Source organism: Sesamum indicum, linkage group LG7, assembly GCF_026168435.1.
Source record: "Sesamum indicum cultivar Baizhima isolate 11 linkage group LG7, ASM2616843v1, whole genome shotgun sequence".
NCBI lineage: Eukaryota > Viridiplantae > Streptophyta > Magnoliopsida > Lamiales > Pedaliaceae > Sesamum > Sesamum indicum.
In genome coordinates, this window is record NC_142663.1 from 11,065,659 (window position 1) to 11,093,281 (window position 27,623).

A 27,623-nucleotide genomic window follows, 5' to 3' on the forward strand; every position below is an offset into this window, starting at 1 on the left:
CACCCAAGGATCAGATTTTATCAATCCTCCACTCTTTTTCTCTCACTATATCCCCTCTAGTAAAGTAAATCAATTCAAGACCACTCTTGCTAACGAGATATATTGAAAGGAAAAAAGAAGAGGAACAATGCATTTTCTCCTGTCCTGTTATTGTTCTTCATTTCAATAAATACTCTTTCATATCAGGTAAACAAAAATGAGAATACATATCTATGCAAGCACAGAAAAATGTTACAAAGGACATACACAGACCACAGAGACAAACAATACCCGTAATGAGAATAAAATATCGCGAAACTATGGTGACATCCTGTTAAAATAATGAACATAATTAATATTGATTTCATAGGGTTTAGGGTTTAGGATTTGGGTTTTTTTTTTTTTTTTTTTTGATCGTATAATGGCAGATTCCATTCCAATGCATCAGTAGCCTTACTGGAAGTTAACCATAGCATCTGCATATAGCAGAAGGTAGACAATCTGTTCAGGGAATTTCACACTAAAGACCCTAATACTCGGTCATCTCCCTTCCTAAAGAAAATAAGGTCAGAATCTTGGCTTGTGGCAGTGAGCCCGGAAATTTTTGCCCTGCTCCCCTCCTTACATTCTCCAACCATCCTAACCATGGGACGGTAGGCCGTATTCAAGTGTAACATCTCTATTGGAGTGGAAACAGACCTGGACACCTTCAGTGCGGATCCAAATTCATATATTAAGACATTTACAATTCCAGTGCCTCGATGCAGGGAGGGAATATACACTACATCTTAGTTTTGCTTCAGAGCTGTGCACTTAACAGATGCAGTTTTAGGTTACATTTATTTACAAACCTACCTGGAGGCCTTAATTTCCCATCTGCATCGTGCATATTGACTAATGCCACTCGGTATCGAGAAAACCAGCATCTTTCATCTCTGAGTAATATGCATTATCCAAAAGCCAATCTTCCTCCTGGAAGAAGCCAACCAGGAAAGTTACGTACAGGAAAGAAAGATAAAGGGAGTGATAGCAGATAATTATAACATTGTACAACCAAAGTCCAAGCCCAAAACCATTTCCAGCCAGTCCACTAGCAAACAACCCCAGAGCATTTATTATGAACATGACAACTACGTAGTTGTAGAATGAAGGCCTTGGTGGCAACTTATCTCTCCACTTTGAATAGTGAACAAACAGTATGTAGCAATAGACTGCTGTGAGCACCAAGGTATGAACAAACAATACACCCCACTTCCCCCAATGTGAAGCATCAGCACTTATGAAGAGCGGCACCCCAAACCCAAAAATGAAGATTGCCTGGACAAGTATGTCAACTGCAACAAAGGAACCTGAAACTAGGAAAGTATCCGCCAGTGATTCCAATCCACTAGCATAGTTCTCCTGGAGCAGGAATGCCACTATGCTAATTTCTAAAGATAGGATTCCACATTCTGTAAATAATGACAACAGGTTCCAAGAAATCGCCTTCCCCGGAGCACACTGCCATCCCTGAAGAAGAGACCACGCCAAATTGAGAAGAGCCGAGAACCATAGGAGCGCGTAGTACGCAATCATTACGTAAGACTTCCGGTAGCTGAGCTTCTTCAGATGGCGCCTGGCCTGGAACCCTAGGTACAATACCAACAAAGCCGACGGTACAACCAGGGCCGCATCGCGCCAGAGACTGCTGCAGCCTGCGCTTCCGGCGCTGTACAATCCGAAAATCCTCCCAATTTTGCTCCGCACAGGGGGATCCGTGATGTTTTGCACCGAAGCGATCGAGAGGGTTATATTAGGGTTTGACATTCGTCGAATTCAATTCAACTTTAAGGACTAACAAATATCCAGTAGTTCATCACATAGTCAAAGCGAATTCCCCATCAACCATCAAATGAAATTCGTCCCAGCTGTGAACTTCAGCAATTAGTACGACTTTTGCATGGGTTTGGGGTTTAGGGTATAGGGTTTAGGGTTCAGGATTTGGGGTTTAAGATTTAGGGTTTAGGGTCTTAGGGAAAAAGAAAAAAAAAATTGCTACACTGGACTTACCATTGCATCCTATGGCAAAACTCTCTTTATTTGTGTGCACTAGAAAAAATATAATTTTTTGTTACGATTAATTATTATATCTAAAAAAAGAAAATTGTGATAAATACAAGTCAATCAGTATTTTTCGTAACAGCCATTAGCCATTATTTCTGCAGATGTGGCCAAAAAATTAAGCATGGCCAAATCATGGTAAATATATCGGTTATGGCTAAAACTCATGGCGAATTTTGATAAAAAAAAAATAAGATTTTACTTTGATAGTATTGATTAACTATAATTTTTAAGCAGTGATCATCTGTAGTGTGCCGAAAACTTAATTTTTTTGTAGTGGTTTTGACCTCGATCATCCTTAATATATATCAAAAATATAATTTTTATTCTATAATTTAAGAGGGTGGTAATTTTATTCCTGCACAAGTTGATTTTTGCTACTTAGTTTTGTAACTGTAAAATTTGACAATTTTGATTCTTTTTTGCTTGAAAAACGCATTTGTTGGGCACATCATGACTTTTATATACTTTCGGCCCAATGAGACCAAAATTGTCAAAATTTTCAAAGTTACATGATTAAATTACAAAAATAAAGTTAATTTTCCTGGCCATATAGGATCGAAACTTAAAAATGACAGGTTTAAATTATATAAATAAATTTGTGCTGCCAAAATTTTAAAATTACATAACTAAATTATAAAAATTAATTCGTTTAGGATCAAAATTGTCACCTCTCTATGTTGCAGAAGCTTATAAAAACTTATAAATTACACATCAATTCAATTCTTACATCGATAGAGAATTGGGTCAACAAGTGTTGGCTTGGGAGAGTGTATCTAATCAATATATTTATATATATTTTAATAAAAAAATGATGATAAATTAATAATATTAATAATGTTGGCAGCTGCTATAACATCTAGGTACTGATCATTTTATCCAACATTATTGCTTAATTATGAGCAAACACACATGTTTAATTATTTTAATTGTACAGCAAAATATATGCATCTATAATATCTATTAATTTCCCAAATTAAAGTTCTTGATTTGACATACCTATTAATGTTTCATACTATAAATCATGTATAATATATTGGATGACAATAATGCCCTCATGAATTGTGGTGATTTACACACTAATTTAGGTTCCACGTACAACAATTATTGTGCCTTTAAATCTTAGCTTTGCTTGATCCTTATGTCCAATCGATGTGCAATTACTTTATTGCCCCTGGCTGTTCCTATAGTACCAAAATTGCTCCATTATATTAATTCTTGTCCCCCTCGAATCAATGTATCAAACTCAAGGACCTAGTTATAATTTTTCTTTTTATTTTTTTAATTATTTGTGGGTTTTTCGAATAAAATAATCAAAAGGGTTCATTACACTTAGACTCTTTCAGAATGCGGAATTACACTTTTCCCTAACAAACTTCAAATTTTTAATTAATATCAACAAATTTAGTGAATTTTGACTAAATGGGGGACTTATTTGTTAAATAGAAGCAAAACTCAGGGATATTAGATGTAATTTTTCAAACCACAGGGAGTCTACGTATAATTACACCAACCCTCAAGAGAGCAAAGTGTAATTTTTCCTATAAATTTTTATTCAATTTTTTTATTAATATTCCCAAATTCAGTAATTTCGACAAATAAAGAAATCTATTTGTTAAATGAAAATAAATGTCAAGAGTATTAAATATAATTTTTTTTAATTATAAATAATTTTACATTAATTACATCAAATTTTAGGAGATGATGACGTAATTATTCCCTGTAAAATTGCAATGAGAATATATGGTGCATGGATGTGTATTAATTGTTTAGTGAGAGTTGTCTGTTGTGAATTATTGATTAATAATTGTTAATTCCTTTAATTTGATCTTTGCAGTACTAATCAATAATCAAATCAAATAAAAATCTTATGTTTGTGAAGTAGCGACGCTTTTAAGAAATTATCTCTTGAGCATTTGCAGTAGTTTCTATTTTTACCATGGAAATAACTTGTAAATTTAGCAATAACAAAAATTGAGAATGTTTGAGAACAAAAAGTGAAAAGTGAAAAAAGGTTGAAAGTTGAGCACTTACACCAACTACTTAATATTTTGGGTTAATTATAGTTAGACCCTCTCTAAAATGTTAAATTACACTTTTTCTTAAAGAAAGTTTTGAAATTACATTGATATACCCCTCCAACAATTCCGTTAAGATTTAGACGTAAAATGCTGATGCAAGCAAAAAAAAATTATATAAATTTTTAATTTTATCCTTTATTTAATATTACTATATATTTTTTTTTATTTATAAAGAGATAACTGTAATATATATATATATATATATATGTGTGGAGTGAGGTTAATATCATTATTTTTTATTTTCATAAGTACAAAATTATTACGTGAAAATATTAAATGAAAGGTAAAATTAAAAATTTATACAAATTTTTTTTTGGCTGGTAATTTTTTCGTTCAAATTCTAACAATAGGGGTAAGGTGTAGATAGTGACTTTTCGAATGGAGTGCATGCGTAATTTCAAAATTTTTCTGGGAAAAACTGTAATTTTATATTTTTGAATGAGGTCTAAATGTAATTAACCTTAATATTTACGATTTTACCAATAAACTGTAAAAGTTTGTAAAAACTCATTTCTAGAAATCTGAAAATCTATAAAGTTGAAGTTGAAATAATTTAAAAAAATAATATAATATTCACAATTTTACTAAGTTGTATCAAAAGTCAGTTAGTTTGTAAACTCATTTTCCCTCCAAAAAAATTATGTTTGACTTCAGTTTTGGGCCATCTATTTTAATCACTTAATATTTTATACGTAATATTTTCTACATTATTGGAATAATAAAAAATTTTAAAAAATATAAAATAATATAACTATTCTACGCGGTTAATTCATATATTACATTATTTGAATAATGTATTTAAATTTATCACCTCGAATAGAACAACTAACAAAAAATATTGTTAATCTATTATTAGAGTGCATTTAATTATTTTTAAAAGTGTATTTACATAAATTATTTTTTTTCATTTCCATACATATATAATTAGGAAATAATATTTATTTTAATCCACTCACAACTAAATAAATTATATATATTTTTATACATATATATATAAATATATATAAAAGAGACATGATTTGACAATGAACAGTATTTTTTGTCTCTCCACTACCCAACATCAAACATAACATACTTATTTTATATTATCTCCAAAAACAAATCCAAACATACACACTATATCTAACTTATTTTTATTTATCTTTGTTTTTCTCTCTCTATCTCTACAAAATACCTAAAAACAAGTTAAAAATAAAACCAAACATAACAAGTCCAAGAATTCTCTAATAAAACTCCAACATAATTTCTCCATATAAACTAATATTTCTTTGTACTTCCACTGATAACCTTTTTAAATCTATTACCAATTAATAGATGTACATATGTATTTGTATATCTAAAGTTAATTTATTTTATCAGTTTCAATCATTCATTTATTTTATCTTAGTTCTCCGGTCATTTAATTAGCGAATAAATATAATTATAAAAATTTAATTACATATACGCATTGAATATGCTTTTATCGCAAGTATATATATATATATATATGTATATATATATTGAGTCGTCATGTCAAAAATAATAATTCCAGGATAGTTGTATTCTCGTATCATATTCGTATTATCGTATTCGTGGCTTATAACCCTACATAAGTTCAACTAACACAAACATAAATAGCCGCACAAAGAGAGAGATCTTTGAACTCAAACCACAGACCATCACTTTAAACAATAGCAACATTAACTACATAACATTGTTTTCTTACTGAACTAACAAAACTGCCATCTACAGGTAAAAAAATGCAGCATACAAAGCTAAAAGGAGCAAAAGAGACAGGTAGGAAGAAGCATCGGTGCTGCCATATTTACAGAAAGCAAAAAGTAGATGAATATCGACGAAAACAAGCATCCACGACCTTACCGACTAGACGGGCTCTCCACTTTCCTAAATGCAGAATCTTTGGTCGGCGCATCATGATTAACGGAGACCAAGTCGTTAACTCGGTCTCCCTCGGGCTGGCAACGACCGTCCTGTATCGGGTCCGTTTCTTGGTTGTTGTGCGACCCAGATGAACGCCTCTCGCTGTTTGCCATGCAATTGCAGTAATGTGCATTTACCGACTGCATACTGTACTGAGAGCGGATGGCTGAGCTGAACATCGGTTGCATAAACCACTTTCGCTCAGGAAGCTCACGGAGAGAAATTCTACACACTGGACACGTGGAGTGTTGCTGCAGCCATACGTCGATGCAAGTTGCATGGAAGGAGTGTCGGCATAGGGGTAGGATGCGCAATGTGTCTTCTTCATGATATTCAGATAGACATACAGTGCACCTGTGGAATAACATTTCACTCAGTTACATGGAGATGAAAAATATATTGACGATGGCCAACAAGTTATGATGCGTAAGTTACAATAGGAGAACAAGAATTAGGTTGTTTTTGTGTTTTCGTATGTAAAGGTCAAGATTTTGAATTCATTGTAACAAATCTACTGAGCTAATCTAATTTGATGTTACTACGCATATCAAATCCTTCAGCTCCCATTTCAAGTTATTTTTTGAGTTAGTATTCGGAGCTCAAATCTACCTACAATGGGATGATTTGAAATCATTCCTCCAAATCTTTTTAATCCAAATACAGATTTATGTAATTTGTGACCGGAAATAAATATTGAACATCATTGATAAATAAATCTATTTTGTTCCGAAAAAAAGAATCCCACGAGAAGAAAAAATGAAAAATCTTGACAAAACGAAAGTTAGGTCGAAGCATAACAATGATCGAAGCTAAAGTCAAGGTAAGATAACTAGAAAATGCACGAGGACAAGACACTAACATGCCTGAAATATACAAGTCATATACGTAAAGTTGGCAAATGCTATTTGACTTTGAAGATAAAAGGAAGAGAATGATTATATATTCTTCCAAATTGATCAAACCATGTTAGGAACTCATGCGAACCAATCCACCTAAGTTACAAGTAGCATAAGATAGCAAGTAATGCGAGAACTGAAACTATCTGAATGAGGAAAGCTCTATGCAATTGGACCAATGGGGCTAGATTTGAGTGGAAAAATTGGCTTGTCGGAAAAAAGTTGAGTTTAAATTGCTTGAGAATGAGGTTGCCAGATCTGGGTCCCAAACCCATTTGACCCGCCCATAGTGTTTTTCGGGGACGTTGGAGGGTTTGGGCGTCGGTCGAGGTAGTGTCGGAATGGGTGGTGGGAGTGGTTTTGGAAGTACTCCATTGTATTTCTATATCAACTCAACCAACCTGCTCGAACTTTAACGAGTTCCAATTCATCTGCTACCTATGAATGCAAGGGTTCATGATAGAATTGCGTGAAGCAACAACCAAATCAGTCAGAAGACATGATACAGGGACCAGCAAACAGATGAACTACACAAAACTAAGGTCGGAATAAGAACAATATATCAAGAATGTTGCAAAAATTTTAAATCCAATCTGTTGATATTCCAAAGAATGGTACTAAGTAATGATCAGAAGATTTTAAAACAAAGGGCGGATAAACAAATATTGAGAGAGTACAAAGTATCCCCTTTCCATTACATATCAGAAGAATTTGCTTTACCAGACTTGGCAAAACGCCGATTTGTGAAATCATGCAATAGTTAATATATAAAGAAAGATGAGGTATATAACAGGGACAAAGAGTTTCTTGTCACTAACAACTTCAACTTTAGCCAATTTGTGGTGAAAAATTCTTCAAATGTTACTACTTTTAGCCATTTTAAATGTCTTCCCAGATGGGCTAAATGGTATCTATTTTCACATAGTGATGGAGAAGAAGAAATTCAAAGAACTAGTCACAACCCAACTTGTCACTCATGGTTCGGAATTCATTCATCCTTGTAAATATCAAGTGAACCAGTATATACAATTTTGACTTATCGGTCAAAAACTTCACTATTGGAACTCTTTAAGATTGAGAAGTCGTAACAAAACTTAAACCCATGAATTAGTTAGTCTGCCATTATGTATAAATAATAACTTCATGTGTCGAAACTAGTTGTTTATAGCTACTAATGCTTGAGCCGGTGGATCTGGAAAAAGACAAGAGGTCAACAATAAAAGATGAGAAGTTATCCGTCAATCAAAGACTTAGCAAATTCAGGTAAACCTTAAGCATAGAGTGGTTCCATCACTTGTAATGCTGGAGAACATTCAATGGGAGGCACTTGGAATGTTGTGCGGTTATGTGTGCAGGAACATGATTAGGAACATGGAAAAGAACGACAACAGTGAACAGGTCAAGGGATTGCAGGGGAAAGTAGCAGTCCACTTGCACAACGGATGGGGGAATAAATGGTCAACAAGAGTTTTCACGGGAGGGCTGTCGGTGTAGTCCAAGAAATCAGATATATGCTAAATACTCATGAACAAGAAAACACTTCAATAAAAGGTAGCCCATCTTCACATATCTGATGTAAATTCCTTAAAGAACACTTCGCAAACATGCTTTAGTGTTCTATCTCGAGTACAATGTATAAGATTGTTGTAGAAAATTTAGTCGACAAAGGTGGTAGATTTCAATTTATACTTACAATTTCCAAACATGACAAGAAGAAACAGAAAAAAGTAATGTACATCAAACATGCATTTCAAATTGTCACTCAGTTCATTGCAGAGCTTTAAACTGTTCCTCTCCATGAAGACAAAGTTACTGGCATAATAACATGTCCACACAGAGAGGGGTAAGAATTCGGCCTCAAACTTTTACTAAACATTAACAAATGTCTAGTTAACGTTATTTTACAAGATGAAAAAGTATTATAAAGCATGTGCCTCCAGTTTCAGAAAAACTCATAAAAGCCGATTTATATTAGTTGAAAGTATATGTAAGAAGATTCTTTATACTAATGTTGCTTGTTGTTGCCACTTGCCAGTTGAAGTTTCTACTAATTTTATGAAACTGAATCTGATTCTACCCTAAAGATTGTCCCGGCTGCTAAACAACTTGCATTCAGAAACAGAGAAGTACAATTCTACAAGCTTCATATTTTTTTATGTATACTATTTTATTTCTTTAATTAAGCATTAGCATGAGATTTCTTAACTGTACCTTGCTTCAATGGATTCTTTCCCACTTATTGTTGGCTAGTCTCAGCTTTCCGCCTTCTTTGGATAGTGGATTTTCTCAATTACATCAATTTAACATGGATCTTACCTTCTTCAGCAAACATATGGTCTACCCTACCCCACTCCACACAATAATATGTGGAGCAAGGCCAAATTTACGTAAAGATAAAAGACGAAGATAGTTGTAAAGAGATCGGTACTAGTACGTTGGACAAAGAAACTCCAAGGAGAACTATTATAGACCGTACCTTTACATATCTTCAAAAATAACTATGTAAAACTGCCAATTCAAGTTGCAATCTCTTACAAAATCAACAAAAATTTTGCCTTCATGTTTTAGCATTATTAAGATCAGTAATCAAGTAAAACCAATGCACAACACAACTCCATATATGTTAATTAAACCTAACACCTAATGCACAAAAGCAGACAATTTAACCAGCCAAGAATTCCACACACCAAAAGGTTCAGAGGAAAAAGAACTCACACAAGAGAATCTGTTAAATTAAAGAAAAGTGCATTCCCATAAAAACAGAAGCCCACAAAACTTGTAAGAGATTAACTTACTGAGAATTCTCTTTTGACGATAAGCACAATTCTCTGTACTTTTTCGTAGGAAAATTGGCAACCACAAGCGGCTCAAGACCATGAAGACCCCTCTCCAACTGTTAAAAGAAAGACAGTCAAGCTTGATGGATATGATAAAGTAAGATTCTCTTGTTGAATGACAAATACATGACAGAGGGACCCTCCAAAAGGAGGATAAAACAAGAAAACGAGACTCTACATGAAACAACTAAGAGTCTCGGCACGGCTGCTAATCTGGTATAAGTTGGGTTGACTGGATGCTTATAAGGACGTGATTGAGTAACACTTCAAATAATAAATCATATTCTAAGGGACAAAATTGAAAAATGACATTCCATCCAAGAATTGTCAGACATGAGTAGACTTCGGGAAACTGCTTGAGCAAACAAATTCAGCAAGAACTGAACATGAGACAAACTTGGTGTGTGAAACTGTCCAAATACCCATTCTGAAACACATACATCAAACTACCTATGAGAAAATAATTCAAGATTCTTGTTCCCATCCCAGCCGCAAAAAGGAGAGAAAAAAAGGAGGGAAGGAGACAGGAATAAACAAATACAAACTTGACATGGAAAACATGGGACTTGAAATCTGCACCCATACTGAAAAACAGATATTATGACATAACAAAGTAGTGAAAACAAATGCTTACAATGCTAAGATCAGATCTTGATGCCCTGGCAAAAGACCGCCTTGAGGAAATGAATTGAATTCTTGCACAAATTAGCCTTGTGCAAACAAACACTATGAACATAGTACTCACTGTAAATCCGATCACTGTCATCACCAAATTTATCCCTGAAGATATCATTTTGTCCCTCTTCTGATGATTCTACTAAAATCCCAATTCAGTTTTTTGTTTGATTCTTTCTTTCTTTCTCTAGTAGTGTACTACTCTACTTGTTCCTACTTCCTAAGTACAACTTTCTGTGTCCCACAACTGCAACTCCCAGAGAAGTTCAAATCTTGAACTGTTCAAAGCAGCTCAAAGAAACCCCTCTTTCCAAAATCAAATTCATAATCAACACATCAAAATCCTTAAAGACTGCGTCTTTAACCGTCTAACTCCTCACTTCTCATTCAAAATTCAATCTTGACCATGTTTTCCACCCTCAAATATATCTATCTACCTTGATATGCATAAAGCTCTCTCTCTCTCTCTCCCTCTCCCTCTAAGTGTCTATGTGTGTGCATATATATAAGTCCACATGTGTATACATACACCTAAAGAAGCATGGCATTTGTAGACCTTACATTTATGTAAAAGAAAGGACTAATGGTGGTGGTGGGAGAGAACACATGAAACCGAGTTGAGGCATAATCTTGGGAGCCCCCTCCTCATGGTGGGCATCAAAAGCAAAGACAAGACAGAGAGAGAGAGAGAGAAATTTGCAAAGTGAAGCTAAGAGGCATTAGAAAAATAAAGATTTATGAGTGTCACTGCTCACTATAGAAGTTTCAAGCAAGAGCGAGAGAGAGAGAGAGAGAGATGGCTTGTGAAAATTAAGTTTAAGCAAAAATTACCAAAAAGAGAAAAGGAAAAAAAAAACCAACAAAATGAGACAACAAAGAGAGAAATAGCCATCTTTCGTTTCATTTAAAAAGATTCATTTTTAATTTATATTATCTCAAATTATAAGATTATGTTTAGTCAAACGAAAAATTCAAAAACAGTTATTTTATTATATCTTTTCCTATAAAATTATCACGTTTTTCCATACAAATCATTTTAATTCGACCACATCTAATTATCGTATATTTTTCGTATAAAAAAACTATCACAAAATATCCTAATGCACCCATATTTGTTATTCTATCGCATCTCTTCGTAAAAACATATATTGCAAAACATCCGCGTATAAATACATATTCATTCTATAACATCTTTACATAGAAAGATCTATTAAAAAAATCTACTAATCCAAACATATTCTCATTTATTATGATACAATAACAAAAATATCACTTAAAAATATAAAAAATTGAAAAACAAAAACTGATGTTCATGGTCTTTAACCAAAAAAATAAAAATAAAAATAAAAAGTTATATATACACATATATGTATATGGTATATATATATATATAGCATATTGTTGTGATTGTGACTGTGATAAATGAAAGATATTGTTGTAGCAAATTGATACTGTGAAGTGGGCAAGAAGGAGAATATGTACCTTCCACCACTTAAATTCTAGAATTTCCTAAATTTCATATTTTAAAAGATATATATTGGTATTTAAATTTTGTTATTAATATCATTTTAATATTCAAATATTTTATAAATAATTTAATGGTATTTCAAAATTTCATCATTAATATTATTTTGGTGTTGGACAGATATTTTTCAGTATATATATCTATAGACACACACAATCATGGTTTTGGCACCAATATACTAATTTTTTATGATTCAAAAATATCTTTTAACTGATAAATAACTAATTTATTCAATTTTCAAGTCTTTACATTAATTTAACTGTCCAAATAATATATTTCATTATTATTTTTAACATAATTTAAAACGTAAAAAAATATTTATTATATGTACGTAGAAACGACATGTCATAATGACTAGTATATATTTTATCTTTATTTTTAGTCACTTGACTTTCATTTTTAGCAATGGAAGGTGCATGGTTGGTCCCAAGGCTCCAAGCCTCCATTGTCCATCATGACTTTATTTTTGTCATTTGGATTTTAATTTTTGTCTCTTATTTTTATTTTTTAGTTATCTTTATTTATCAATATTTATTTAATAACTATATTAATAGTCAAATTCATTGAGGGTGTTAATTTAAAATAGTAACTTTCTTCTAATATAGTAAATAAATAGGGTGTGTAAATATATTTATGTAGCGTTAGAGATTTATTTGTATTTACTCGAGATATTAAAGTTCGATAACAAAAACTAAATTTAGATCAAGATTTCAAATATTAAAGAGTAGGAATGTAAAAAAAGTATTAAAAAACATACATTGTACTTTTGATGGTTAAATTTGAATCTGAAAAACAAAAATATTGGGACCAAATTTTGGAATAACTCCATATTAGAATTGATTTTCGATGACGAAAAGAATAATTGCAATTCTTTGTAATACATTATTTAATAACTCATTACAGAGAGTATTTGTCGATACTTTTACATATCATTTGTAATTCTTCTGCAAATAGCAAAATAGTATTTATAATTACAGCGAACCTCAAAGAACTAACTATAATTTACCGTAATTACAACAATATCCAAACAAATTTAATGAATTGTTCATTAAAATTTAATATTTCTTTTTGCTCATAATTCTTTAGTTAAAACACAGCAACACATATTTTTAATTATCAAATAAAATGAAATTGTGTTCTAGATTAAAAGGGTGACCTATCAGACGGTGGCAGTATATAAATATATACACATACATACATATATTAATAATGATTGGCTCAAATATTTCTTAACATACTTTAATCCCCACATTTATATTTAAAAAAATAGGTTAAATGGGAATTGAGGATGACATTCTGTCACTTGGATAAGGTTTTGTTCACTAATTTTTTTTTTTAAATATAATAATTTATGGATTTGAAGTGGTTGTTGACACTTGACACCCTTCAATATCTGAAGCAGTCCAGAAGGATTGGATACATATATTATATCCAAGCTTTTCGGGTATTTACACGTATGCTCCCTATTTAAAAACCAATTAAAATTTAATGAATTTGTTATTTTGAATTTAAAATTTTTAAATTCAAATTGTCGATCAGAACACAGTATTAAAGAGTTTGCACGCGCGAATTTTGTAAGGCAAATCACCCCTAAGATGTATAAAGCATCAAAGTCTTGAGATAGCAATGACGAGGAGTTTCAACTTTTCATATTTTACATTAACTTAACTGTCTAATTAATATATATTATAAATAATTCTTATTTATAATATATTTCATATTTTTAAAGTATTCAAATTTTTGTATGTATATATGTGTGTGTGTATGTGTGTTTTTTTCCCATACAAGACAAGGTTTCGCAATTTTGTTTTAAATACTTCAACCTAACTACAACACTTTTCGATATTGAAAAATTTAAAACAAACACAGCCTTGTGATTTCTAATGCATTGCTCGGAAATCCCGTTTCTTTTCCTCAAATCATGGATGTTGAACATGCGGAAACATCATTCTAATAATAGTGTCTTGTTTGTTTGTTTATTTTAAAATATTGATCGATTTCAAATATTGATGTATTGAATTAATTTTTTGAGTTTGTATGAACTAACTAGTAATAAACATGATAAAAAGAAAAGCAAGGGACATACGTAGACACCAAATTTCTATCAATTATATATGACGAGACAAATTAATATAGAACGCAAACAATCTTTCACATCTCCCACCTTTTCCGCAACAATTTATGTTTATTATCGACGTTGTTCTTCAGGCGTTTAATATTGCATATCGTTTATAATGACAAATTTAATACACTTATCATGTAAATTTATCACATCTAACCAGTCTCGTTATGAATCAGAATTTTTTCCTGTACCACCCACCACATCATAGACGACAAGAATTGCTCACACTCGCAAAAAGTAAAACGTCTACATTATAAATTATTACGGTCTAAAAATAATTATTAATATTTTACCCTGCCCACAGAAAAACAATGTCTAATAATCGTTGTTAAGCCATGATTAATTAATGTTCACATGATTTTTTACTTTTTAATTATGATAACTAATCCATAACAAAAAAAATCATATTTTTTTTAGCATCGTATCTTTGATATTTCTTATATATATATATATATAGATGATGAATAAATCATCTCTCCCTCTTTAAAATAATAATAATAATTGTAGGTGAGGTATCATGTGATAGATTTGGGATGTGTTTGGTTAGATTGCAAAAGTGCTGAAAATAATGTGATTTGTTTGTTTCTACTTTGTTTCCTTCTCATGCATATGGGCAAAGGCAAGCAATAATGCAAATTTGTATCCACATTCATCACAAGTTCAAATTCAGATATTTCCACCACCAAATGCAAAACACATCTAACTATATATATATATGATTATATCAATTATATATATTCCCATCATTCCAATTAGTCCTAATTCCATAGCTTCCAAAAATTACTATAATTAATTATTTTATAATATTTTCTTGGCTTTAAGTCCCTTCCAGAATATATATGAAATTATATTTTTCTCCAATTTTTTTTTAAATTACACCCCACTAAAAAATTATTAATTTACAACTGTATCGTTTTCGTTGGAGTTTGGATTAAAAATGTTGACCTCAGCGAAAAAAAAAAGGGTATATGAACTTCTAATTTTTTGCTTCCGACATTTTAATATAAATTATTTGCACTATGATTAGTTGTTTTTATTCATCAACTGCTACTTTTTAAATTTACTCACAAACTGACCGTGTCTTTAAACTTTTCTAGTATTTTGTTCATACATATTTAAAATTAATAAAAAATATTTAAGAAATATCAGCTATGGTCAGCTATTTATTTTATTTTTCTTCTCTTTCATAATTAATTAGACATAATAAAAATTTAAATCAAACACACATTAAGTTTGCTTCGATAGCTAATTAATATAATATTTAGGCCATCAATGAGGCATTGCTTGATTATCAAGAGTGGGGTCTCATACCAAAAGCTTGCAGTTTTGAGTTCCATGGATGTGAATATATGTCTACTTCTATAGTAATATATCAATATTTCTTTAATTATTTCGATTGAACGTATTCATGAATTTAAATTCTTAATGTATTGAATCAATATTTTAATTTAAAAATATTTAATAATATAACAAATCATATAATATATAAAAAAAAGATTAATTACCTTAAACCCCCTCTAAAAATATAAAATTACTTATTCCCCCCAAAAAAAATTAAAATTAAGCCTATACCCCTTTGAAAATTCACCATTTATACATGACCCCTTTTTATTAGAGTTTGAACGACAAACTCTCTAGCAATAAAAATTATATAAATTTTTAATTTTACCCCACATTTAATAATCCCACGTAATATTCATGGGGGGGGGGGGGGAGATGTGATTATTTTAATCACACTCCATATATATATATACACAATACACTGATCACTTTATAAGTACAAAAATGGGAATGTTAAATGAGAAAAAATTAAAAATTTGTGTAATTTCTTTCGCTACTTTCATTCCAAACCTTAACGAAAGGAGGTGAGGTGTAAATGAAAAATTTTCAAAGGAGTATAATTGTAATTTTTAAAGTTTTTTAAAAAAAAATACAATTCACATTTTTAAAGGGAATGTAAATATTAGGAACCTTATAAGAAAAAATATAATATTTAGGTTAGACTCAAGATTTTCTGAGTCTCAATGAAGTTTGGTTACAACATGAAGCACAAAAATGGATCGCATGAAACTTGGGAAAAGAGCAGTCTCTTTGATTCCATTTTGCTGTATGATAATAAAACCAAAAACATGACATGTGGAGACAAAAGTGCAAACAACCCCAGTAAAATAGATTATTGAGTAGTTATTGTCAATTTCTTACACTTGATCTTTGTTCTGTTGTATTTTTTTTTTTTTTTTATAGACATACTTTATGTAGTAAAAATTGCTTCAGAAAATCAAATCCCACAAATGAATAGTCACGACTCTTGTTATTGTGCGTATTTAACTAAGGGCCGGTACGTACTGACGAATCATCACAACTCAAAGTAAATCCTATTTGCTTACCATAACGGCTAGAAATGATTCAAATCGAGTTGAATATATATATCATTGTTCAACGTTGTTTAAAATATTGTTGAGCTTCAAAAAATTACGTCTAAATTTGGTTCGATTATTGATCTGATCGAACTCAAATAAATTTTAATTGGATCAAACACGAGTCAAACTCCATTAATATGATATTTTCAAGCATATCTTATTATTTTCACACTAATCGAAATAAGCCCGAAAATTTTACCAAACAAAATCTTTGTTCGAGTTCGATTTGCTATATAAGTTTACAAATGTAGTTTAAACGAGCTTTTATCGACTATTTCAACCGAGTATCAAATAGTTTGATTTATATTTCAACTTTATCAACGAAAATGACTGTATATAATGTTGTAAAATAAAATAAAATAATTAGCATTTTGTGATGATGGAAAGTGTTGATGAAGACAAGTTGTTGTCTGAACAAAAGATGAGAAAAAAATCAACTTCAAAAATATCTGATGAAGTGAGCAATGATGTTGTTTGTGTTGGATCAAAAATATCTATTTGGTGATGATGGTATCCGTATACTCATAGTACTTATTCAATTATTAAAACCAAATTTTAGGATAATTATGATGGCAAAAGCCCAGACAAAAAGAAAACCCCTTTAATCATGATAATAATAATAATAATATATGAAATTCTTATTTTTTTTTTAGTATATTTGTACTTAGCAATACACATATATATATTGAATTTTAATTAATTACAATTGTTAGATACCTCTTGTATTATATTATCAATTACTTACTTTTATATTCTAAAATTTTATTGTTATCGATATATATTTTTATTATTATTTATTACAAATAAAAAAACTTTCGTTACTTGACGCGGAATACTAACTAGTTATATATATATATAACTAGTTAGTATTCCGTGTCAGAACAATTAAAATATTATATAAGAAATTGCTCCTTAAATAAATGTATATATATATATATGTAGAATAATAAAAGAATAATTAAAATTTGATGAAGATTAACACCAAAAATCTCAAATCAAAGTCAAGCACAAATTAATAATATTATTAATTAAGAAAGCGTAGACGTTAATTAATTAGTACTTTGATGTCCAATTGATGAGATTCTGATTGCACTTATGATCATACTTTTGACTATTGATTCAGAATATTGCATTTAGAATTATAATATATCATCAATAAAATAACTCCTCGAAAGTCTAATATTTATATTTTTAAATGTATGTCTTTAAATATACATCGAAATATTATTAGTTACGTAATTCTCACAAGAAGAAAATTTATTATTGACTATAATTTTATCGGCGCTATGGATCAAAACTATGATAAATAATTATTATTAACTATGATTAAACTATTTTTGTATGAGCCATAGCAAATAATATTTTAGTCATACATGCAAAAATCATGATAAACATCCGGTATGTGGTGGCGGTCAACAACAATTCGCTACGGCTATTTATTTTTGGTCATTACAATTAGCTACAGTTAAATTTTTTCTAGTGCTTCCAACTCGCTTATCCTGTTTGATTAAGAGTTAGGGTAAATTGTATCGACACCCCTAAAATTAGGTCTAATTACACAAATATTCTATGTCTTTTGTAAAATTATAACTCCCCCGATTGGGGGTCAGTGTAATGTACCTTCTAAGATATTTGTGCAAAATTTCGATATAATTGAATAAAAAAAATACTTATAGTATTACAAATAATAAATAATATTTACATAATTAGACCTAATTTTAAAAAATATTAACGTAATTTACGAATATATATATTGAGTAGTACTAGATTTCAAGAAACATTATAACTTAATAGAATGTTCCTTTCATACTTGTTGTGTTTGTTAGAAATGATGATTAGTGATTTTGGTCCAAATCAAAGCTACCCCAACTTCTCTTGACAACTCCATTTCAACCCCCACAATTTATTATTTTATTTTGCTTTTCTACACCTCACCAACATATATATAAATATGCTTAAAATGACATTACTTTAAGTGTGGGTCAAGTGGAAAATAATGTGAATTGCTTGTATGGGTAGTTGTGGACTTGGATATTTATGTTAGCATCTATACTCTTTTAAATAAGTTTAGATGTCAAAGTGTAAAAACGGGTATAATTCAAATGATAAATTATAATTTATTATTTTTATTTTCACACGAGTGTGCCACGTACGGCTAATAATCCTTTATCTATCACTGATTTTTTTTCATATATATTTTGTTTTATTACATGCAATTGCAAATAATTTATATTTATACATATTTACATGATCAATGTCTAGTAGTAATTACCAAACTTGAGTGCTCAAAATTCAAGTTGTTCAACTTGTTTACTGTCAAATTTTGAACTATGATTAGTGATGAGTGAGTTGAAGTTTTGGTGGGACTAGAAAAATTAAATTTAGTATATATATGGCTATTTTAATGTGCAAGTTAGGAGACTTTATACCAAAAAAAACATTATTAAAAACCTCACACATGATAACATTTTCAACTACTTATGCTCTAATTGGGTAATGTTCCTTTCCACTCATCATTATGGCATCCCCAATTACACTCATAATATATATTAATCCATCTTACCTTATCCCAAATAAAGCAACTCTCCAATGACTTTTAACATGTACCATCACTTAATTTTTTTTTTAATTCATTGCATATTTTATTTATTTTGAAATAACCATGAACGCGGAAAAAAATATAATTCTCGTCCTGTAAATTAGGGTGTGTATAGTCATTTTGGATTTGTTCAAATTAAAATTTGTAAATTCGGTCATGTAGTTTTAAAAGTTATGACAATTCTAGTCCTTTCCGCCAATTTGGCTGAAAAATTTTACGTTATCAGTCATGTCAATACTTAAACTGGTGCTTCTGATGAATTTGATGATATAGCAGTTCATTTTTTTTTTTTAAGGAAATGACTTACCAAAAAGAAAATTACCACTTGATGATCCGGCAAAATTTTTCAAGTTGTAATTTTTCTTGTCAAGTCATATCCTATAAAAAGAAACCAAAAATATGTTGGACTCTCATGTAATCAAATTCCCGGAAAGTCTTATTTTAGGTGTTGATATGGCTGATGATATAGAATTTTTCGACTAAATTGGCCAAAAAAGACTAAAATTGCCATAACATAAAGGACTAAATTGCATTTTTTCAAATTTGAGCGTCGAGTTTAAATTTATTTTTTTTAAATCATTATTATAAAGTCACTATGTTTTTCATATGATTTAAGTGTATAAATATTGTTTGTACATAGATTGCATCATTTAATTTTTTTAAAAGAATATTTATGCACATAGCATGTATAAATATATGTAATACGTATAAAATAAAATAAAAATTATAATAAATTTTGAAATAAAAAATTGGACCACGAGACAGAACTATTGTAGCCCACTTGTTAGGGTTATGTGCAATAGATGCTCAATTTTGATAAATAATTTTGTATATCATTGGAGTGGAAAATACAATAATGTCTTGTTCTGAAAGCACTTTTGTCTACTGTTGTTTGTTGAAATTCAAATTTTTAATGAAAAAAAAAAAAACAAAACAAAAGAGAATCCGGAGATTTCTGAACCCTAAAAAATATGTTATTACTTCATAGTGCGAAAATTTAAATTTTATCATAATTAATGAATATTTGCCGTAGTCTATTGGTGTAGAAAAGTTCTTCGTATTATTGTGATACAATTTTTGATAATTAATTTGATTCGAACAAACTTAATTCGATAAAAAAGTTTCCGATGGGATGCACATAGAATTCAATGCGTTCCGCTGTTGCTGCAGAATCTTAAATAAGCTTCACGAACTTGCCAATTTACTGCCGAATCTTTTAATAAATGAGTAAACAATATACACTAAACCTTTACTTAAAATATACACTACCAAAAAAAAAAAAATTATTTTCTATATTATAAATGACTAGTACTCTCTATCACATATTCACGTGCAAATAAAATTAATGTGAAATCTTAATTTGATGATGATTAATTAACATTTGATGCGTCTTTAGCTATAACTAATGATTTGACATCGCCTAAAATATACAAATTAAATAGTTTTTGTGTAGCCGTAGTTAATTAAAACAAAGCAGTTGAAGACGAGGTTTAGAGAGTTATAAGTTTTTCATTGCTATTCAACATTTACCCCTTTATTTTTTTTTGCTCCTTTCAATTTCTTTATCTCATTTCCTGTATTAATTTCCTTTATTTACTTACCAAAAATATTAAATAAGATTGGATGATAAGATAGATATGTCCTGCCAATGTATGCACAATTAAAGAGTACAAAGTATTATTTTTATAATTTTGGTATCTAGATTTTATTATTAATATCACTTTGGTACCTGTATAATTACAAGTTACATTGTTGGTAGCCTGAATTTCAGTATTAATATCAATTTGATACTCAATCGATAATTTTTATTTATTTTTCTATTATCTATTTATACAAATTTAAAATGCACTTTGAATTAATATCACTTTGATACTCAATTGATATTCAGTAGAGATAAAGTGATCAATTATATGATAAGTGTATTTTACTTATTAGAGTAAATAATATTTTGCCATTCGAATTATACCCATTTTTATATTTTGACATCTAAACTTTTTTTTTGAGTCAACTTACCATCTCAATTTTTGCGAAATTCGCACTTTACCATATATGACTGTTTTTTTATTGATTTTTTTGGCGAAAAAGCATAACAGGTTGTGCATATATAAAATATCATCGCATAACTCTTAAATGTCATATGTGTATTGTATGTGATTTTTTTTTCGACAAAAAATTTGATAGAAAAATAGTTATAAATGACAAATTACAAAATTTTATAAAGTTGAGATGGTAAGTTGACGCAAAAAAAAAATTAAAATTTTAAAATGTAAAAATTATCATAGTTATAAAATATAATTAACACTATTTATTATGTGACTAATTTGATTAAATAGATTTTAAGGTTTTTTCAAACAAAATGCGAATTGTCCTAAATAAACGGCGAGGGAATAGAAGGCAGGGGAGTCTGCCGATTCGGCCTAAAGGCCGACAACAACAGGGAGTCTCTCTGTCGATCAAAGACATTGAAAAATTAAAACAAAACAAAGCCCAGGAATCTCTCTGAAGCAGCACCAAACCCTAAATCTCTTTCTTGGACACATTGCCGGCGCGCCTCCGAGCTCCGTCGTCGGATCGGCGGTTCTCAGAGCTTCTTCGTAGCCACTACAAGCTCATCTGTCGTCGGCAGCCGCCACCCAGCATATTTTTCAGGTGCTTTTTCCTCATTCTTCTCACAACACTCACCCCTTTGGTTTCTCTTTTTAAATATGCATATAGGCATTTTGATTGGGGCTTGTGAAGGTTGTGCAAGTGATTGTAACTATAAGATTCTCTTATTGTGGTTTGAGATTGAAGATTTTCATGGCTATTCGTAATTGGGGAATTGTTGGTGAAGTGAGTTAGGGTGTAAAATCGCAGTTTATTTTCTGCTACTTTGTTGTTAAATTCATGTATTTGTTGTTAAAAGAAAGCCAAGTTTATGCCTCTTCTTTTCCTCATTTTGCCCTTAAAAAGGAGGCAGGTTGCTGCCTCTGTTTTCCTTTTCTTTTTTTTTTAAACAGAGGCAGTAAAGTTGCCTCTATAACTACTAGAAAAAAAGAGAAGGATTGTGCTTCTGTAATCAGTTGTATAAAGGCAGCATTGCTGCCTCTGTTGTTTCTTATGAGTATGGTATGGGCTCTTTTAAGCACGTGATTTATGGTATATTCCATGATTACAAAAGTCTGAACGATTTATGGACATTAGTATTACATATCTTCCTCATTCTCGAAGTCTCATGTTTTAATTTATGCTCATAGCAGAAGCAACAGCTACTGATGCATCCAAAAGTTGCGAACTTTTTGCACTTTCATAATTCCGAAGATGCCGAATCATGAAAACTCCAGTGTAGTTAATCATTTCAAAAGAGAATCATCCCTCATAACTGAAGAATCCCTTTAGCTGGCCAACGTAAAACCTTGCATGCATTAAGTAACAATATCTTTCACAATTATGATTGGAAGCAAGAATCTTTATTCCTGATCGAGTCTTCTATGAACCCTCAAATGTTTAGCTACTATGTTGAGGCTTTCCATCATCCATGAAGCATGACTCAGACCTTTAAAAATGTCTTAACAGAGGGAGTGTTTCTTCATAATGCAGGCTGCTCCCTTTGTAACAGTTGTGGCGTTGCTGCCTCTGTAACAGTTGTATAGACACTCCTCAATGCCCTTCATTTATGGATTTGGTGTGGATACTTCTAGATGACCTTGAGCAGTATAGGATACTCACTACATATGGATGCATGGACATGAGGTGGATATATGAATCTACATTTTTTGAGTATCCAAATAAAACAAAAAATTAAAAGTTCACAATTTCACATAGTATATAAGATATGCTCTGGATACAGGAGGGGTATTAATTAATATTTGTAGAACTCAAAGTGAAAGAAGAGAAGATCTTTTAGCCTTTTGGCATCAAGTTAGTGCTCAAGAAATTAATATCTCTGTATCACAGACATAAATAAGGAGTTGTTCTTAGTGAAGGAACAACGGGTTTTACCTTGTGCATACCTTAAGCCCAAGTGGTCATTTGGATTGGCATTTACCTTATGCATGTAGTGTGGCATATTTAATCCCGAGTTTCTATTTCTCAGTTTATTAGCAAACTTAATTGCATATTTTCTGCATAGTTTGGTTTTGATGTTTAACCATAGGCTGTTTATGGTTCAGTGAAGTGGAGTTTAAGTTTTCTAAGATAAAGCATGAATCATTTTTACTTTTTTTAATATCGACATATATGCTAAAAAAAATGTATTTTACTAGTTCTCTTCATCTTTGAAGGAAATAAAGGCAAATGTAACGAAAAAGAAATCAATTATGTATTTATGTTGGCCACACGTAAGCAGGTACCTCCACTTACTTTTTGTATGGCATTACCAATTTGCACTTATTTAGAGCCATTTTTTGATTCTTAACAGTTCTCCTTAATATGAAAGTGTTTATGATTATAATTGTCAAAGGTAGGTAGTTTTCTTATAACATGCACCATCAATCTTGCTTATATTTTTACTGTAGATTTGTGTTAATTCTTTGTGCATGGAATTGCGTGTGGATCTGAAAATGAATGTTCTAAAATTAATTTAATCCTACCTATATGATTGTTGAGTGGCTGAACTTCTATCTTCAGGTCATGGGAAAAGGTTTTGGTTTGAGTATTTGATATTCTGAAAATGAGTTTTACTCGAATATTAAGTTGATTTTACATTTGTTCTCATTGCTTTTCTTTATATATTAAATTCAGGGAAAAAATTTATTTCCATGAATCCCTTGACATTGGTAAAGCGCATTCAGAATATCAACAAAAAAGAAGCAAATCTAGGAATATCCGAAGAGGCATCATGGCATGCTAAATATAAAGACTCGGCTTATGTTTATGTTGGTGGCATCCCATTTGACCTGACGGAAGGCGATCTCCTTGCCGTTTTTGCTCAGTATGTTTTGACTTCTTAATTTGTCTTTATATAGTAATTGGCCAAATGTGTTGTTTGATTTGTTCTGATGATCTTCTTTTTACATGTAGGTATGGTGAGATCGTTGATGTTAATTTAGTCAGAGACAAAGCTACAGGAAAATCCAAAGGGTTTGCTTTTCTTGCTTATGAGGATCAAAGAAGTACAAATCTAGCTGTAGGTTGGTTTCTTTGCCAGTAACACTTTTATTTATTCTTCGAAAGTGCAACCAAAGTAAAATGTTTCCTGTCTCTTACTGCTGTTATTTGGGTGATTGTACAGACAATTTAAATGGTGCTCAGATTCTGGGCCGAATAGTTAGGGTGGATCATGTAAACAAATACAAAAAACTAGAGGAGGAGGATGAGGAAACTAAGCAGCGGAAGAGGGAGGAAAGAGGTGTCTGCCGTGCTTTTCAAAGAGGAGAATGTAATCGTGGAGACAGCTGCAAATTTTCTCATGATGAGCAAGTTAGTTTTGAAATCTCATGATATTATATTTCTTTTTATTGGATGCATGAACACACTGAGCAATAGCTCGTATTCATTTTTACTTTTCTAATGATTGTTCTTTTCCTTGAACAGTTATGTGTTTGCAGTGCTTCATCTACTATTGGATTATGGTCGTACTTCTGTGTTAAAAATGTCTAGGAAATTCTTGCCAACAGCATTCATTTTTTTATTTGGTTGTTGGTGATGCTGTGTTGCTATTAGTCTGCAGTTGTTAAGGTCTACGCCAAAATTAGCCTGTCATAAACAACTTGCTCTTCGATATTTATTTATTTGATATTGTTTTTCCTCTGAGACATGATGAATTGTGCATTATGATAAAGAACTGAGTATAGATGTTTGATTCTAGAGTAGCAGAGACTATCTAAAATTGTTAGTTGGGTGTTTGCTGTAAATGAGTCAAGTAGGAAGATGAATTCCTTAATGTAGATGGAATGGCTTGAAAGCTTTGTCTACCTTATCACAACATTCAGGAGTATTTTTGTGATCTTTTAGATCCTACTGGGTAATCTGCTAGTTTCTGAAGTTATGTTTGGTTCTCTTTGTATTTCTTTTAAATAGCCTTAAACAGGAAAATAAAATACATATTTGTAACTTGTTTATTTTGCTCCTTTCACAAAATTTGTTTTCTCTGACAATTGGGTAGGAAACAGAAACAACTAGAAAAGAAGAAAAGGAGCTCTGGACTGGTCATTGATGAGAGTTCTGGGTCAAGTCTCACAAGCATCAAACTTTTGTAGTCATTGCCTTAGGAATTCTCTTTACATATCCCTTCCACTACTCTTCGTAATGTCTCTGTTCCCTCTGTGAAGTTTTCAGTGTGAGATCTCTCAATCTTCTCATTATGAGTCATTGATATTAGCAATGAGAAAGCATTTCCGTAGACCATATTACCACCTCCGCCAGTAACCAATCAATTCTTGTGCTTGCCTTTCCTTGACAATGGTTTTTTTGGCAAAAGAAGGCCAGTCACTGGGCAGGGGGTTAGCCCCTACGTGTTTGTTAAGTCAAACCAAGGTACATGAACGTTTTAAGACAAAGCTAGATAAGGAGTACTATTCCCTTACTCAAGAAATAATTAGTCACTCCTAAAATGAGGAGTACTACTACTATCTTAAATTATTTCAGCCTAAAATACCGGGTAAATGAGTCGTGAAGCTGCTCCTATAATCTCCATGCCTTTCCGCACTGTCAAAATCTGTGTGTCAATTGCTTCCTTTTGCCAAGCTGTTTGCTGCTTTATTTCCTACTTGGTAAATATGACTCATCCTGAATTGAGCTCCCCTGAACATTAAGCGAAACTGTGTAAGAAGATGTTAGGAGTTCCATGGACATATGTTATTGGATTGGATGATTTGAATAACCACTCGGACATCTACTGTTCTTGCATAAAATCTGTACAATTTTGTTCACCAAATTGAGAGGCAGAATCAAATGAAGTTCAATGACATTCCAAGTTTCCTCTTCCCAATAGTAGATAACAATTGATGGGTTACAAAAATCTGAATTTACCAATCTCTGACCAATGGTGTATGGCTTAACCCATAACCCATTATCATGCCATAAGCATATCTCACATATCTCTTGCCCCCAATTATTACATAGCTGATTAAATGCCTGTTCTTTTGGTTTTTAATTTATTTCCTGTTGTCTTAATTGGGCGATCCATTTATACATACATCATGAAAAATGGTAAAAAGATGCTAGAATATTAGCCAGATCCATATTTATGTCTTATAATTACTGATAACTAATTGTTATACTAGTTGTAATATTTATTTTGAATAATAGAAATGACTAGTATTATGGTGTGATGCTGACTAACACATGCTGAAGCTATGGAGCTGTTGAGCAGCAACCCTTCTAGTTCTAGCTTCATCTATTTGTGAAAACATTTGATCTATAGTTTTCCAAATGTTTTAATTTGGGATGCATGAGTCTTCTAATGCAATGCTCCGTTTGTAATTTAGCTGAAGCTATTAGGTAGCAGTTGATCCCTTGGTATCAGTATGCAAAATATAATCTGTTAATGTTCAAGTATTTGTTTAAATTCAGTAACATTCATCTTTATTTAAACAGCATATTAATCCATGAGCTGATGTTTACTTACCGCCGCTTAGACTGTTCTTTTCTCTGTTGTATTATGCCTGTGTAACTCTACGACAGATTAGTATCTCATTTTATTTTCCACTTAATGCTCTGAAATTTGGGTCTGAAGTAGTTATCTGTGTGCAATTATCTTCTGAAAGCTCTTTTATCCTTAATTCAGAGAGCTGCTAATACGGGCTGGGGAGCCGAGGAAGACAGACGTCCAAGGTGGGTGCAGGACAAGTTTGAGGATTCAGTAAGGGATGGAAGGACTGGTCGGTCTAATCATATATCTGAACCTGCTTCTCGGCAAGGTCATAAAAGTAATGACAGAGATTCAAAATATTCTCGTGCAAAGGGCAATGAAACTGCACGAGAAAGTTCTCATGAAGGAGCTGGATCAAATGCAAAGGATCACGACAGAAGAGACGCTAAGAAACAGCCAGAACAGAAGGATCATATATCAAAGCATAAGGAATTCCATGATAGCTCAAGTACCAATAAAAGGTCAAGGGAGAGCTACACTGAACCAAACTCCAGGGAAGAACGTCATCGAGGAAACGAGAAGAGATCAAGAAACTATGACACTGAGCCCTATCGTCGGGAACACAAATACGGCAGGGAAAGGGATAGTAGGTCGGGTCGTGATATGGATGCTTCCAAACATCATCGCAGGAGAGATGACGAGTGAAATAGATACAATGGAGAACATAATCTACGTAATTTTGATGACCAGCAATTTACTTGAGAATTCTCTACTTTGTAACAAACGTATAATAGTTTTGTAGACAAATATGGATAAAAAGAGACGATTTGAGTGTGCTTTTTTTCTTTTATTTTCTTTTTTATTCTCTGATAAGTAAATTGTTGTGGATAGCTTCAGGATACATTTCATAAAGCCTACTGAGATGAATTTTTGCTGGGGTTTGATATCATTTTGTA

General features: G+C 31.5%; 2 protein-coding genes and 1 pseudogene across 4 annotated transcripts; 1 reads left to right on the forward strand and 2 right to left on the reverse strand.

Moving 5' to 3' along the window:
- Nucleotides 1-692: 692 nt before the first annotated feature.
- On the reverse strand, nucleotides 693-1,906 carry LOC105179704 (protein CANDIDATE G PROTEIN-COUPLED RECEPTOR 8 pseudogene; annotated as a pseudogene).
- A 3,890-nt stretch (nucleotides 1,907-5,796) lies between these two features.
- Nucleotides 5,797-11,230, reverse strand: LOC110011485 (RING-H2 finger protein ATL38-like). The gene is made up of 3 exons (XM_088882941.1): nucleotides 10,448-11,230; nucleotides 9,772-9,869; nucleotides 5,797-6,434 (listed from the first exon to the last, which is right to left on the reverse strand). The coding sequence occupies exons 1-3, from the start codon at nucleotides 10,604-10,606 to the stop codon at nucleotides 6,017-6,019; spliced, it is 675 nt and encodes a 224-aa protein (XP_088739067.1). The 5' UTR covers nucleotides 10,607-11,230; the 3' UTR covers nucleotides 5,797-6,016.
- Nucleotides 11,231-21,522: 10,292 nt separating this feature from the next.
- LOC105180237 (zinc finger CCCH domain-containing protein 25) lies at nucleotides 21,523-27,616 on the forward strand. 3 transcript variants are annotated; one of them, XM_020691619.2, is made up of 6 exons: nucleotides 21,523-21,803; nucleotides 22,734-22,886; nucleotides 23,877-24,066; nucleotides 24,156-24,265; nucleotides 24,367-24,554; nucleotides 26,863-27,616. In XM_020691619.2, exons 3-6 carry the CDS (start codon nucleotides 23,894-23,896, stop codon nucleotides 27,370-27,372), a joined length of 981 nt encoding a protein of 326 aa, XP_020547278.1. In that variant the 5' UTR covers nucleotides 21,523-21,803; nucleotides 22,734-22,886; nucleotides 23,877-23,893; the 3' UTR covers nucleotides 27,373-27,616. The 3 variants fall into 3 exon arrangements, with proteins under 3 accessions (XP_020547278.1, XP_020547276.1, XP_011102209.1); XM_020691617.2 differs by lacking the exon at nucleotides 22,734-22,886 and adding an exon at nucleotides 23,417-23,481; XM_011103907.3 differs by lacking the exon at nucleotides 22,734-22,886 and having other exon boundaries at nucleotides 21,524-21,803.
- Nucleotides 27,617-27,623: the final 7 nt, after the last annotated feature.

Bases quoted from the DNA above. Each gene is read 5' to 3' on its own strand.
- LOC110011485 (XM_088882941.1), bottom strand. From the start codon at position 10,606: ATGATATCTTCAGGGATAAATTTGGTGATGACAGTGATCGGATTTACA. The intron at 9,870-10,447 runs GTAAGCATTTGT...TTCTTTTAACAG, and splicing joins CAAGATCTGATCTTAGCATT to TTGGAGAGGGGTCTTCATGG. The intron at 6,435-9,771 runs GTAAGTTAATCT...GTTATTCCACAG, and splicing joins TCGTCAAAAGAGAATTCTCA to GTGCACTGTATGTCTATCTG.
- LOC105180237 (XM_020691619.2), top strand. From the start codon at position 23,894: ATGAATCCCTTGACATTGGTAAAGCGCATTCAGAATATCAACAAAAAA. The intron at 24,266-24,366 runs GTTGGTTTCTTT...GTGATTGTACAG, and splicing joins AAGTACAAATCTAGCTGTAG to ACAATTTAAATGGTGCTCAG. The intron at 24,555-26,862 runs GTTAGTTTTGAA...TCCTTAATTCAG, and splicing joins AATTTTCTCATGATGAGCAA to AGAGCTGCTAATACGGGCTG.